Here is a 14774-nt window from a genome sequence, read left to right as displayed (position 1 = left end):
ATCCCGGTTCCCCAATCCCGATTCCCCAATCCCGGGTTCCCCCAATCCCGGTTCTCCCAATCCCGGTTCCCCCAGTCCCGGTTCCCCAATCCCGGGTTCCCCCAATCCCGGTTCCCCAATCCCGGTTCCCCAATCCCGATTCCCCAATCCCGGTTCCCCTCCCCCCGCCGGCTGCCCCCCCCCCCAGCAAGACTCGCTATCCCATCATGCCCCGCTCCCCGCAAGGCACGCTGGGAGCTGTAGTCCTCAGCAGGAGAGCCGTCCGCTGGCCCCGCCCTCTGAGCGCTGGGGGGGCTGGGCGTTTTTGATTGACATGTAAATTAGCCTATGGAAGGGGGCAAATCACAGAAGAGGCGTGGCCAGCCCTGACTGACGCGCAGCTCAGCCTATGAGAGCAGCAGGAGCGGGCCGAGGCGCCGCCTGGGTCCGGGCGGACGCGGCGGATCTGTGGGGTGGGGGCGGCCCGTCCCGGCCCGTACCGTCTGAGGTGGGYGGTGGGGCCGGCCCGGCTGAGGTGGGCGGCGGGGCCGGAGCTGAGGCTGATCCGTTGCGGTGCTGCGGCCCGGCGGGGCGGAGCGAGCTCGGGCTCGGGCCGCGGGACCCGGCGGGGCGGTGGCGCTTTGTGCGGGTGGGAGGGCGGAGCGGGGCCGTGTCAGCGGCGGGGGCGCTGCGGGGCCGGGCCGGGCCCTTCCTCCGCCTCCTCCTCCTCCGCCTCCGCCGCAGGTCCCAGCGCGGCCCCGGCGGAAGATGCGCGGCTGGCGGTGAGCAGCGGCGGGGCAGAGGCCGCAGCCCGAGGCTGGCGGGCGGAGGATGCGGGCCGGGCCGCCCCGCCGATGAGAGGCAGGATGGGCACCCAGGGCAGCCCGGTGAAGAGCTACGATTACCTGCTCAAGTTCCTGCTGGTGGGCGACAGCGACGTAGGGAAGGGGGAGATCCTGGAGAGCCTGCAGGACGGCGCCTCCGAGTCCCCCTACGCCTACAGCAACGGTAAGGGGGGACTGGGGCGGGGGGTACTGGGGCGCAGGACCCCCATCGCTGTCATCCCCCTATCGCTGTCATCTCCCGCCCCCCATCGCTGTCACCCGCATCCCGCGGGGACCACCGAGGGCCGTACCCCAGCGTCGAGCTGGCAGGCAGGGAGGGGTTGTTTGCTTTTTCCTTTGTTTTTTTTTTTTTTTTTTTTTTTTTTTTTTTTTTTTTTTTTTTTTTTCCCTTTGTTTTTTCCCCATCGCGTGGCAGGCAGCTCAGAGGCCTCCTCAGCTCTTGAATGCCCCAAATCTAGAGGAGAATGTGGGCAGAGGGGTTGGTGTCTGATGTAATCTCTGGATGCGCAGCCGGACACTTCCCAAGCGATCCCTCTCGCAGGGCAGGGCTGCCCTCCTTTCCCCGGCTGCCACAAGGACCAAGCCGTTCCCAGAGGAAGCAGGGGGCTGTAACAAAAGAACTGGAGCCTGATTCCCAGCCCAGAGCCGCTCTGGCTCGATGGTTGTACCGGGAGCGGCCAGGTTGGCTGATCCACCTCCTGCCGGCGTCGAGGTTCCTAATGGAGCCYATGACAGTCCATTAACTATGGTGTCACAAGACCGTAATTAAGAGCCAAGGAGTGGCGCGGTGCATTTCCTGCAGTTACAGTGTAGCACGGCCTGGCGGGGAGCGGGTCCTGCGGTGGGTTTCAATCTGTCATCCTTCCCTCCCTCGGTCCACAGTAACCTCCCCATGGGCTCAGACCCGGCATCATCCATCAGCCCAGGGCAGGAGCAGGTGGTGATGAGTTTTGCCTGTAGCAGGGAACTGAGGGAATCGGGAGCTCCTGGGTGCTCTGTGTTGGCCGCATATGSAGTGTGCAGAATGGTGTGGCTTTGACCACACTTGGTCCTTGGAGGCACCAGCAGCCCCCCAGGAGCTGATGCAAGAGCGCACCTGCTCYGAGGAGATTTACACGGAGGTGGTGACTCAGAAGTGGAGCTGCCTGGGGAATGGGAGCAGCACTTTGGGAAAGGAGGAGGCTGTGGTATTGTTCATCTCCTCAGGTGTYTGGCTGGGCTGGTGTGGTTTGCCTTCGAGGAGGTGCTGGGTGCTTCAGAGCTTCCCTGGAGAGAGTTTGTGTCTGGAGAACCTGCCTCATCTGGGAGCTGAGGAGTTGCTCCATGGGGTTGTTGTTTACTATGTGGAGTGTAACGGGGTGTTTAAGTGAAGTGTTACAGTTCGTGTTACAGTTCGAATTGTCTGCTCATCCAAATGGGTTTGAAGCAGACAGGGTAGGAGTAAGGAGTGAGTAAAGTAGGGTCTTTGGTATAGGCTTGAAACCCAGAGAACAGGGATTTTGGCTGTGGCTGTAGACCCTTTGTCTCAGAACCCACTGTTCTGTAGCAACTAAATACCAGCATCCTTTTGTTGGGAAAAGAAACCTCAGTGAACTAATGATTTCTGAACCTTCCCTCATCCTCTCTGGGCAATTGAACCCATTCCTAATTAAAGAATTAGGTCACATACTGTTGTTTCACAGTAATATATGGTCTGATAGTCTCTGCTTCTATTGCTTCTGGGAAGCGACGCACCTTTAGGATAATCAGCTGGAGTAACTTTGATATCCAAGTGAATTTGATCCTGCTGATGCTGCTGAGAGCCTTGGCAGTGGAACTCCCTGTGTCTCTGGCACAGCTGGGACATGCTGACAGGGCATGCTGCTCCCCTGCTCTGACAGAGACCATCGCCTGAGCAAAGGCTCTTGGATTTTGGGAACAGCTCGTGCCTGACATCCTCTTTGACACGTGCCTAATGCCATTCCRAAACAGTAATGCTGGAATGTTACAGGGAGGTTCTGTTTGTAAATCTGCGTGTAAGCATGTTGTCCTCTTTTCTCATCCCCTCCCAGATCCCACCTCCCAATTWAAAATGAGTGTTGGATCATCTACAGCTGCTTTGGTCAGTCCAGAAAGCATAACTTGCTTGTGTCAGTGTGAAGTGGAATGTACTTTGGGCTGCTCTTGTGGTGGGGACATCTCATGGGGAGCTCAGGTCCCTGATCTTGGTAGGGAGGGGAGACAGCCATTTGCCTTCTGTGTCTGTTTGGGGTCTGCTGCTTTTATTCTGTTGTGTGGAAGCAGTTGTAAGCAGCCAGGTTTAGTGGTGCAGCATGGAATGGATTGTACTTCCAGCTCAGGGAAGGCACACCTTTAGAGGTGAAGCTCTGTAAATGTAGCTCTGTATTTTTGCTGCTCTTACCCAGCCTCTGGAAAAAGGAGTGAACGATTCCTCTTTTCTACATGGACATCTGGATCAGCACACAACCAAGAGATGAAAAGCCCTTTTTCTCTGGCTTTTACACACTGTAAGCAGCGTCTGCCTGTCTATGTCTGGTATCCAAGAGCCTTGGATGCAGTGGGAGCTGTGTCTGTCACATAACATTGTAGGTGCCTCTGTCCATCCTTTTTTCAGGATCCCTGAACAGAAGTGTCACTTCTCAGCACAGCCTTGGAGCTTGGCACCTCATTCTAAATCGGGCACATCTTAAATTAGCCCGTGTAGTTCCTGTGGTGCATAGCAAGGCCTCAGCAATGTCCTTTCTTTAAATTGCTGGCAAAATAAACCTTCTCCCTAGTAGCAGAGGTGGTTGTTACTCCTGTTGCAGCAGGAGGTGTGAGCAATACCCGGACCATTGCTGCACCAAGCTGTGAGGGCACTGAGTACAGAACTTGTAGCAACAGAAAAATGATATTTTGAGGAGGAACTTGAGGTCCAGTTGTCACCGGTGTGTTTTTTACTAGGTTCATGTTGGAGCTATGGAGTGTATCAGTTTCCTGGAGCATCAGCCAAGCACCCTCCCTGTGAAGAGCAGGGAATGTTGGTTTTGTTTGGTGGCTGGATATTGTAACTGATTTGGACTCAGCCTTTGCTTTTTCTTGGCCATCCATAGAAGACCCTGAATTAAGCCCTCCTACTAGTGTTTTGACAAGGAGAACATTAATGCTCTTCTGGGCTTACAGCTTTAACCGTCCCTTTCCCAATTCTGTAGTTGTGAAGGCAGAATGCTGTTCTTAGAACTTCACTGCTGCTCTGGATGGCTGGAGGATCTSATCTGGGAACCAAAAATCCTGCATTTTCCCTGAATGCCCTCTGCTGTCAGCACTGGCTCCTTCTCCCCAGGTGCAGGGAGGGGCTGCTCTGGCCGCTGAGCTGTGAGCCATGGGGTTACAACAGACTTTGAGTGAAACTCTGCTTTACTTGTGGATACTTTAAACAGCTCCTTGGCATCTGTCCTCATCCTTCCCCAAGTACTGAAGCTGGACAGAAACATCTGTGGTCACRGTGGTTTTGGGCACAAGACGTGGTGGAGCTGTGAAAGCAGAGGCAGTGTGTGTACCCTGCATGAGGGACGTGAGGCTGCTCCTCACCTGAGGGACAGGTGGCTTTGTCACCACCGTGTCACACATATACTCTTGAATAGCTGGTTATTCATGTGCTGCAACGATCTCACCCAGCTGGTTTGTTGGCTTGCTGGAGAAGGCAGCCCTGAGCCGCGGCTGAGTCAGGGCAGTGCTCTGTGTTCGGCAGGCACAAGGGCCGGTGCTGCCATACGAGACAGTGCCAGTGCCCCAGGAGCAGGGCCAGAGCTGGGCTCACCACGCATATGTGAGGGTGATGTGCTCCCTCTTCACGTGATGGAGGGTTTTTTCTGCGTCTGCCTTCCCCCTCACCTGCTGCCGTTCCCACAGGAAAGCAGAAGTGTGTGTTAGGGAGAGAGTAGAGCGTGTTTTGGAGCAGATGGCTTTGACTGGAAAGGGGGTGGATTTTTATTTTTATTTTCCCTGTCCTCAGCTTGTATTAAAAAAATGATGAGGATGCAGCCAATGTCCTCACTCTGATCTTGCAGTGAACACACAAAAGCTCATGAGAGCCCTGCCCTGCACAGGGTTGGTGCTGACACCAGCCCTAATGCAGTGAGCCCCAGCACCTTTTTTCAACCCTGTCCCTTGACTGGGCTTTAATGCCTTTATCTGAGCACCATCTTTAGGTGCTCTGGTACCTCACTGCTATCCAGACCCAAGGCAATGTTAGGGAAAAGGCAACTGAAGTGCTCAGTGCAATAGCTACCAATAGGTTTTATAGTTCAGGTGGAAACTGGATCTTTCCCAAGTGCTCTTCCTCCATAGCAGAAGTGCAGGAATTCAGCTCCTGGGCAGGGGCCGAAAGCCCACCAGGGCTGGCATTCAATGCTAGGGAGAAGGGCTGGGGCAGTGCAGCTTACTGCCCTTTYCTTGGCCAGGAGGAACTAGATAGGCAGCTGAAGACGCTGTCTGGCCCTTGGAGGTAGTTGGTCCCCTCCAGCCACCACTGTTTGCCTGGGGACTGCTGTTAATTACCAGGTTGTTTATTTGAGTGATCCACAACTTTGGATGTCTTTTCCCTCTGGTTGTTTCTGTGCAGTTGTTTCTGAATCTGGAGATCCCTGAGCTGTCCTTTTCTAGTCTTCCTTTACAGCAGTTCCCATGTGTTGTGTGACCCCTCAGGCACCAGTGTGCATTCAGAAACTCCCCCTGGTAGTTCATGCCAACCAGGAGATCACCTGTCCCACAGCAGCGTGCACAGGGTGGGAGTGAAGAGACAGTCTCATCCTCCTTCCTGCTGTGGAGAGCTTGTGAGGGGATGTTTCCCAATGTTTCTGTTCSTTCCCTGCTGAGTTTCCAAGACTGACCATAGACATGGTCTCTTCTGTCTCATCTGCAGCCTCTGTGTTGCTGCCGTATTTGGCTGGAAGTCCTGCCACACTGGTTCACTTTCACAGCCTTGCAAAGCATGTGGTTGAGTAGCTGTGCTCTAAACTTGGACATGTGTAAGTGCAGGATCTCTCTCAATACCTGGCTCCTACTCCTGAGCAGATAAGAATTGCTGTGTGTCCCCATGTGCAGTAAAACCTCAGGCAGGGCTGGCAYCCATGTAGTGGCACCTTCTGGGCATAGGCATGAGAGCTACAGCTCTTGTGTCAAGCCCAGGCTTCAGATGGCAGCTGAGTGCTCGTCCTGGTGCTGGTGTGCTGTGTGAGGGCTCTCTTTAGCATCAGCAGGGTGAGAAGCCTCGATTCTGGTGCTACTTTGCTGCCTTCTCCTCCTCCCACCAGGTGTGTCCTGCTGTGCCAGAGCAGCGCTGTCCCCATCGATGGTAGACACGAGCCCCCTGGGCTGCCCCACTGCTTCAGCTGCTGCACGCCAGTGGAAACTGCTCTTTGTTTTCTGGCAGGACTGTATTCTTTGGAATAATGTTTGGAATAATGTTTGGAATAATGTTTGGAATAATGTTTGAGGCTTTAGCCCTCTGATGCAAGGAGGATTGAGGCAAAGTGTTCCAAGTGCAGCCCAGCCATCACGTTCCTGTAGTGGCTGCACAACTAATGTGCGGGAAGTGTTTGAGCCAGACTGTGCTGGTTGTTCTGCTGGAAACCTGTTTGGATGGCTTGCAGAGTGTGGACTGGTTGTTGCAGCAATTCCTGCTGTATGCCAGCACTTGCATCAGTGTCCTTCAGGGATGTTCACTTCCCTGTCATCAGGGATGCAAAGCTGATCTCATCAGAGCAGGCAATTCAAAAACAGCTCTAGCATCTCTTATTTCTCTGTTGTTTACTACCTAAYCTTTGTCTGAAAAATAGTTCTGAAGGTACAGTGCTGACCCTCCAGCTCTGCTTATTGTGGGACTAATCAGCTGCTGTTTAAACTTAAATCCCAAAAGAAAGCCAGCAAACAAACAAAAAAATCTCCATGAAGCCAAAACCCAACCCCCAAACTAAGTGCCTGGCAGGTTTGGTGACTCTAGTCAGGATTAGGGGTGCARGGTAGTGTAGTTTGTTGTGCGTGCAGAACTTTTGAGGGTTGTGGTTTTGTTGGGGTTTTATAAAGCTGGGGACCTGCTCTGCAGAGTTCTGGATTACACTGCAGAGTTCTCACCACCTCTAATCGCTCTATAAAGGCTGTGCTTTTATGGCTGTTAAYGTGTCAGAGCCCTGAGTGCACAAAGGTGATGTGAGCTGAGCAGTACAAAGCTGATACGGGTGGAATATTCTTCTAATAACTGGGATTAAAAGTTTCTCTGTGTTTTTTGTTKGTAAAAAGTGGTTTGCTCTCTCCAGATTCCACACCAGCATTGTCCCCACCTCTCCTGGAKCGGGAGTTTTTGGCTGGTTGGTTCAATATTTAAGTCACATAGGAAGGTCCATGGAAAATGTCTCCTCCTCCTTCAGCTTTTGTTTCCAGCTGTTCCCTGACATGTTTTCTTCCGCAGCCTTGCTCTCTCGGAACAACAGAGCATCTTTCCATTGCACTTGAGAACAGCTAYGCTCTGAGCTGAGGCTTTGAGCTGTGGTTTTAATTTGATGATTAAAATCTGGTTCTCTTTCCCTTTGCCCCTCGCTGTTCCCTGGCAGCCACCACTCGAGCTCTACAGCAGCATTATGTCATGTCAATTCCTGTGTGATTGCAGGCACAGGAGGAGGAAGGAAGCTCCAATGTGAAAACCATCAGCTCTGTTTTGCTAAAAGCTTTGCTGTAAGGTGACACTCACCTGAAAGAAAATTACCATCGGATGCAGAGGGTGGTGGCTCAAGGCAAGAAACCKCCATCAAAGAGTCTGTTTGCTTCTGCAAAAGTTGTAGTAAATAGTAAGGTTGCAACATCAGCTTGGAGATTGTTTGTTCCTCAGAGATTGTTTGTCCCTATAAAGCTTCTATTTACTGAAAGTGTATTTCATGTAGCCACAGCTTTTTCGATTTTCTTCCTCTTTTCTGCCTTGTCTTTGTTTCATTTCCATCAGCCCATTGTAGACATTGTTAGATGATCTTCAGACTTTGACAACTGTTCTGTAAATATTACACCTGAAATTCTTGATGTCCTGTATGTGTTGTGCAGTATCAGGCATTGAGTTGGGACAAAAWTCCTTGTGCAATTCAAAAATATTTGCTTTTTAAACTATCAGTGGTTAAGGAAGAGACAGGCAGAAAGAGGACACTGAAAGGTTGTGCTTAACTGGTAGTTTAACAGGAGGTCTGAGCATCTCTGGAGTAATCTTTGAGATAAAATGCAGAAGTTTTTTAATTTTTTTTTTTTTCTCAGGGATTTTAACTTCTTTCCAGCCCAATCTCTGAGTTCCTGGGCCCATTTGAGGGTTTTATTTTACCACTTCCYTCCCTGTGCAGGTGATTGCTCCTGCTCCCCATTCAGTGCTGTACACAGAAATTACCCTGTCTGGTTTCCTTTGGGACCAGCCATAACAGCACCTATAACAGGCCTTTTGCCCATGGTTCTGGAGGCTGAGTGGACTGGAGACAGAACTAGATGGAAAAAACCACCAAACAAAGAAAACCCAACAACTCCTCCCCATTTTGCCTGTCGTTTACTTAATCTTAAATCCTTTCTTGTCCCAAGAGTTATTTTTCTTACATTGTCAAACTGCCTAACTTGGTGGTAAAATCCATCCAGGGAACTGCAGGTCTGTGCTGTGGCACAAGGAGATGAAAGTGCAGGGTAGATCTTACCTGAGAGCCTTACCTGTGCTGCTCACCCTGCCAGCAAACTTGTTTGCTGGGGAGCACCTCTGTAGGTTGAGACACTCTTGTGTTCTCCTAGGGCTCATCTGTATTAGAAGGCTGAAATTCAATACTTTCTTCTATTTTATAAATGTCAAATGCTGGCATTTCCCTGGTGGCAGYAAAAGCTGTGCTCCAGAGAGGCTGCCAGGGTAGCTGGAGTGAGATCTTTGTCCTGTAGGTCAGGAGGGGACTTGGGAGGCTCCAATTTGGGCTTTACCTGAAAAAACCTGGTTTCAGGCTGGTGAGAGCTGTTGCAGGGCAGCACACTTAGTACAGGTGTGTAGTGAGGTGCTTGCTGTGCCAACAGGGCCAGTCCCTCCTTTGAGGACAAGGAGGGAGCACTGAGCACACCTGCCGTGCACCTTGAGTCAGGCCCCTGGAGATTTGTTGTCATTGGAAACAGCACATGGAAATGTGAAACCGGTGTTAGCAGCCATCCTGGTGCTTCCAGYGTGGAGCAGCCCTTTCCTGGCACAGGCCTTGTGTTTGGTGCAGCAAGACCAGACTCGGGAGCCAGGGAAATTCCTGGTGAATGGAATCTCTGTAGCTCTTCTGGGAGCTCTGCAAGTGTCTGCTTGACCTGTTGTCCTAGGTTAGCTGAGTATTGTATTCCTATCATCTGCTTATGTTAGAGGAAAGTTAAACAACCCTTCTGTAACTATACATTAGTCAAGACTGCTCTGGTTTGTTTTGCTCCCATTTGAGTTCGTTCAAACCAGAACACCTGTCTACACCCAGCTGCAGGGCTGCAGCTCTCTGGGTTTTTGGGTGTGGAGTGTCGGTCTGGAGATGCTGTTTTATGGCCGGCACAAKCTGGAGATGCCAGCTGGGGTGTGGATGTGGATGCCAGGGATCAGAGSCAGCCTCTGCAGGATCCCTGAGCAGGTATGCAGGGGTGCACCTGAGCCTGGCATGCACTGTGCAGGCTGCCCATGCATAGTGTGCGGGTGCCACGAGGGTCTGATGCTGCAGAGCATTTCCGTGCAGTGTCCAGAAATGGAACTATGGAAGGACAGAATGTTGAAAGTATTTTGGACAAATACTTGGATTTTTTTTTTTTTTTTTTAGTGTTGGGGATTTTTTTTTGTCTCCAAGCTTATCTTGATGTTTGTACGGTCATCGAGCAACAATGCAGACTGTTATGGTGCCCTCTGATTTCTCTCACAGGCTGCCTTTGTTTCTTCGTGCAGCTGTGTAGTTTTTATGGAGATCTGAACTGCAAGGCATGAAGAAACTCTTTTATTTGTTGCTGATTCTGTGCATAAAATCATTCTTGATTTTCTTCTAAAGCACAAATCCACTTCACATCCCTGATTCTGCACTGACTTTGGACTGTTTCTGGGATTTCCCGGGCATCTGCTGAAATTGTTGGAGCTTTAGGAACAGATTTGCTCCTGGCTTCGAATGCTATTTTCTGATGCAATTGTCCCCCTTAAGTGAGCCCGGCACAGAGCTCCTCTGTGTGAGGACCAGTAGTTGCTGAAATGCTCCTGGGCTTGGAGCAGGCAGTGGACAAGTGAAATCCGCAAATCTGGGCTTCTTCGAGGTCTCTCTAGATAAGTGTTTTGCTTTTGGCTGGTTACAAAACCAAACAAGCAATTATTTGCTGGAGATCTCCACCTACGTGCCCTCAGCTGGAGTTGAAGATGCCTGGCACTGATGTGAGCAGACTTCCTGTGAAAGGCTTCCAGGCTAAATGGAAATCCCTCTCAGTTGAAATGAGGCATCTGTGAATGGAAGATGAAGTGTTTTTCCTGGAGAAAATCTACAAATCTGGGTAACTACAGATAATTGCAAGGCGTTTTTTCTCTCTGTGTTTCTGCATGTGTGTCAGTACGGGGTGCTTGGCAGCTCGTAGTGAGCTCGCTGGGTGTCTCACAGAGCTGCCAGGCGCCTCAGCAGCTCCCGGGGCTGCCAGAGCTCAGTGGAGCCGAGCCGTGTGCTGGGCTGTGGGCTCTGCGTGGGGCTCAGCTCCCAGTGACATTACGGGGAGTTCCTGTTGCCTCCTGGTGAGCGCTGCAGCGAGGGTGTCTTGTGAGCGAGCTGCCGTGAGCAGGAAGGAGGTGGTGAGGGCTGGAGCAGGGGGCGGAAGCGCTGCTGRTCTCCCRCATGCCCGTGACAASCAAGACCTCTTGATCCCGTTCCCAMAGCTCAGCTACAGCACAGGAGACAGAGGTAAAATAATATGCTTGCTGACCTTCAGTCCCAACTCTTTAGGCAGGAACAGGGCTGTTTAGCAGTGATGCTGTTCGGGAACTTCTATCGCTCTGCTCAAAACAAAGTAGTGATACTGTGAGGTAGAGACTGACACCGAAAGGCACAGACCTGGGATGAATCTRCCTTTGTTGGGTTGACCCCTGTTGTTGGTGATGATAATTTGTTGTTTCTCTAAAGAGTAGGTAATTGAATGCATGACTCAAACTGATGAGCTCATGTGTTGTTTTGGAAGGGATTTTCCCCGTGGCTCACAGCTCTGAGCTGACTAGTTAAATTGCTTCTGTTAATGTGCTGCTGTGCACACTTTTTAAGGTTGGGTGACTTCATCAGTTGTTACTTGAATAGCTTGAATTCTCTTTTTTCATCTGTTACGTTGATGCCCTCATACTATATTTTTTTTTAACAATTTAGTATCGCTTACAGATGATAGAGACAGTAACTACTCCTCTAAGTGCATRGTATGACTGGGGTGGAAGATAATGYGCCTGTGGTATCTTCTTACAGATGTTGCTGCCTATTTTTAAATTACTCATGGAATGAGGGGATCTCAAACCTGCCTCTGTGGGTGTATGCATAACCTGGCTGCTGGTCCCAGCAACTGCCTTCTGCTTKAGAGTGGGTTTGGTGTTGGATTTGGTTAAACCTGTTTGCTCTGAACATGCTTTCAACAGCTCCTGGCCACCTGTGATTTCCATGTCCATCTGCCTCGTTTGACTGGAAATGAAGCAACAAGTCTTCCTTTATCAGCTTTTGCCCGTAAACAAACAATTCTGATAGGAGAAATSTGACCTTTTACTCACAGGCTGGTGAAGTCTTGGAAAAAAAAAAAGTCGAAACAACAAAACCTCAAAAAAAAAAAAAAAAAAAAAAGAAATTTTAAACCACTTTTACAGTGTGTCCTGGCTTTGTATTCTGCTCTTGGAGGAACTTGGCCACCAGCCTCAGCCGCAGTAGGTGACATTTCATGACCATCATTTCATAACCCCACCATTAACAGTTCTTAAACGAAAAGGTGCWGGGTGTGGGGTTTGGTGAGAGTAAGCAGTGAACATGTGGGGGTACAGTCACTGTTGTTTTGTGGAATATGGTTCTGCCAGAAAACGAGTGCCAGGAGGTCAGYGCCCACTTTGGTTTGAGGGTGAGCCTGTGGGGAAGCCGGTGAGCTTGTGTGACCCTGGCTGTGTGACAGGAAGGTGCTGTGGTGCTGCTSTGTCCCTCTGGGCCTCACCTTGTGTGATGCTCCCAGTCCAGCCCCAAAGCTGGGCACTGGAGAGCATCTKCTGGAAGCTCTGCCTGTGGCTAACACCCTGTGGATGGGGCTATTTCACCTTGAAGTAACCTTACAGAKAGGACCTCAGCTCAGGCCTGCTCTGAGCTGCCCTACCTGTGTCTGTGCTGTCCAAATCCCTGCTGTGAGCCCCACGAGTGAGTGTGGTTAGCGTTGGAGGTGGTCTGTGGATTTTGCCTTGGTTTTGGGGTGAGGTTTTTGCATGCTAAGGACTGGAAGTGAGAATGACGTTCTTATTCTGTAACTGATCTGCCAGCAGACCTGGAGTTACTGCACCCACCTTTTGGCCTCAATTTTGTGACCTCCCAGCACTTCTCTTCCCTTCTTTTTTTCTCCTGGGCTATTGTGGATGAGATTTAGCTGGGTGTTGCTACTTCTGCCTTTTCTTTGTGCTCAGCAGGTATTGGGGTGTCTGGCCACTGGCTGCTTTACCCCTGGCCAGTGGTTCCAGCTTTCAGGAGGATCTGGGTAGCCCCAGGTGGTGCCTGCACATGCAGGGGCAAGGCCTTCTATACCTCAGTCAGTCAGTCATGACTTGGAAAGGCATGTATCATCTTGGAAAAGGACTAGTAACATCTWGGAAAGGTCTAGTAACATCTGTGACACCCAGGGACTTCGTAGAATAAGTAAGTCACCTTTGGACACTGCTCGGGTATTGCTGGCACTTGGGATAAGTTCATTTCTGTACTAATGGCCTTAGGCTGGACTTAGCAGAGCACAGAAGTGCTTCAATTCCAAAGTCTGTGGCACAGGCAGCGGGGCAGCCTTTGCACTGGGTTCAGCACAGATTGTTTGTTTTTTTTCTGTTTTAATCCAGCTGGAAGGTTGACACAGACCCTTTGGAGGGAGAGGGAGGGACCTTTCAGCAGCTCATGTCTTGCACATGCTCCAGTAAGATGACAGCTAGCTTATGTGTCAAAAAACATGCTGTTATGTCCYGACAGGTGTGCCAATGGACTGTGGCAGGGGGAGCCTGAGTGACACCCAGCCAGATTGTGCCAGCCCTGCAAGAGGGCTCAGAGGAGAGGACACCCTGCCCAGACCCCTCATGGAGAGCCTGGCCAGAAGAGATGCCAGGGATGGGATGGAGCTCTTACGCATAGCTTATGTTCTCACTGAAATTCACAGTGTGATGTTCTCGGCATCCAGCATTGTTTGAACTGGGATAAAGGTTTTAAAGCCAAACTTACCCATCTCTGCTTAGCCTCTGCTCCTGGAGTCCTTGCTGCTGAGAAGTTTCACCACAGATTAATCCTTAATGTTTTCCTTTTGCAAAAGCAAAATAAGAAAGGATTTGCAGTCTATTGACCCACTCTAAAGCAATTCTAGGTGCTTATCTACCTTTGTGGGAGTGAGAACATGCATTTAAGATGAGCTGCRCACTGGGTGATTGTAGCTTTGATCCTTCCCTGTGTAGTAAGGAAGRATTGTCACAACACAGGTTACAAATTCCTGGCTGGATACTCTTGGTGTTTTATTACCTCATGGCATGTCTCTGAATCTGTCAGCTCTTTGCTCTCACAGCCCTACATCCCCTTCTCCCGAGGCTCCTCTCCAGTGCCACGCACCACAACCAGCCCTTCACAGCTGGTTACTCAAGTTCACTGTGAAATCTCAGCAAGTTAAATATTTGATGTGTATTCTCTGTGTTTTCATTCCAGCCCTGTGCTCTCCCCTCTTCCCAGCAGCCGTGGTTAGTGTGGCACTAAACCTACAAACCTTTAGGAAGATMTTTTAAGAGGCCAAGACCTTCTGCACTCAGCAGAGCTAATGACCTGTAGGCAAACAGGAGGCCATGGGTGTTTGGGGGAAAATCCAGTATTTTCAGKTAGACCTTTGTGGCCTGGTGGCTTCAGCTGCACTGATGACAATCACAAATCAAAGTCCATCACCAGACTGGCTGGGTGAGGTAYTGTGGTAGCACAGTGAGACTTTCTGGTGGCTTCTGAGCCAATCTTAAACTTTCCCAGTCAAGCAGAGCATTTCTGTCGGGCTGCTTTTGTGTTGAGGCACATCTCGCCCTCATCCCTCCTCTGAGTGCTCAGATGCCCTCAGAGTTGCAGAATGGAGYCACTCTGACTTAATTATGTCTGTAGATAAAAGAACAATCCACTGAAGAGCAGCATTAATCAGGTAACAGAAGTCCACTCAGTTTATCTTATTTCTTATTTATGTCATGCATTGAGTAAAGGCTTGGCCTTGGTTCATAATTACTGTACACCTCCAATTTTGCCTGTTGACCTTATATATCACTTTGCGAGCAGGTTGGTTMTTTTCTTTTGAATCATAAATAAATGATACTAAATTGATTTTTAGAAAGGAGAAAAAAAGCTGAAAAACTTTAATGAAGTTAAAATAATGTGCACTGTTTTTTTTGTGGGTGGACTAACAAAGTGAGGTGGATTCCAARCTCCCACAAGCAGAAACATTAATGWAAGAAATGAGGTGGCAAAAGCATCTTTGGTCAGTCTGACACGTGGAAACTGGAAATGACTTCAAGTGACAAGGAGAGTCTCTCAGAAGGAAAACAAGCTTGTCTTAGAACTAGATCAATGTTTCACTTGAGTACATCATTTATTTTTTTTTTCTCATTTGTACAGGGATTTTTGAGCATTCAYCTGGAATGTCTTCTGCCCCAAATTTGTGAATAAATTATGTTCTTAAAGACCCTGTACATACACACTGGGGCTGTGG

The 14774-nt window shown here is 50.1% G+C and overlaps 1 protein-coding gene across 3 annotated transcripts in view; it reads left to right on the top strand.

Moving 5' to 3' along the window:
* Positions 1–472: 472 nt before the first annotated feature.
* RAB40C (RAB40C, member RAS oncogene family) overlaps positions 473–14774 on the top strand; it is a 36833-nt gene continuing 22531 nt past the window's right edge. Inside the window, exons 1-2 of one of the 3 annotated variants that reach the window (XM_057380660.1) lie at positions 473–487; positions 724–987. In XM_057380660.1, the coding sequence (XP_057236643.1) occupies positions 834–987 (154 nt within the window). In that variant the 5' untranslated portion in view covers positions 473–487; positions 724–833. Of the gene's footprint in view, positions 488–647; positions 988–10247; positions 10353–14774 lie in introns of those variants that run through there. The other 2 variants (XM_057380659.1, XM_057380661.1) reach the window with 2 other exon arrangements.

This window comes from Malurus melanocephalus, unplaced genomic scaffold (assembly GCF_030028575.1).
Source record: "Malurus melanocephalus ecotype Western Australia unplaced genomic scaffold, MMel_1.1 scaffold_465, whole genome shotgun sequence".
NCBI classification, from domain to species: domain Eukaryota; kingdom Metazoa; phylum Chordata; class Aves; order Passeriformes; family Maluridae; genus Malurus; species Malurus melanocephalus.
This window is presented reverse-complemented; position numbering and strand designations above follow the sequence as displayed.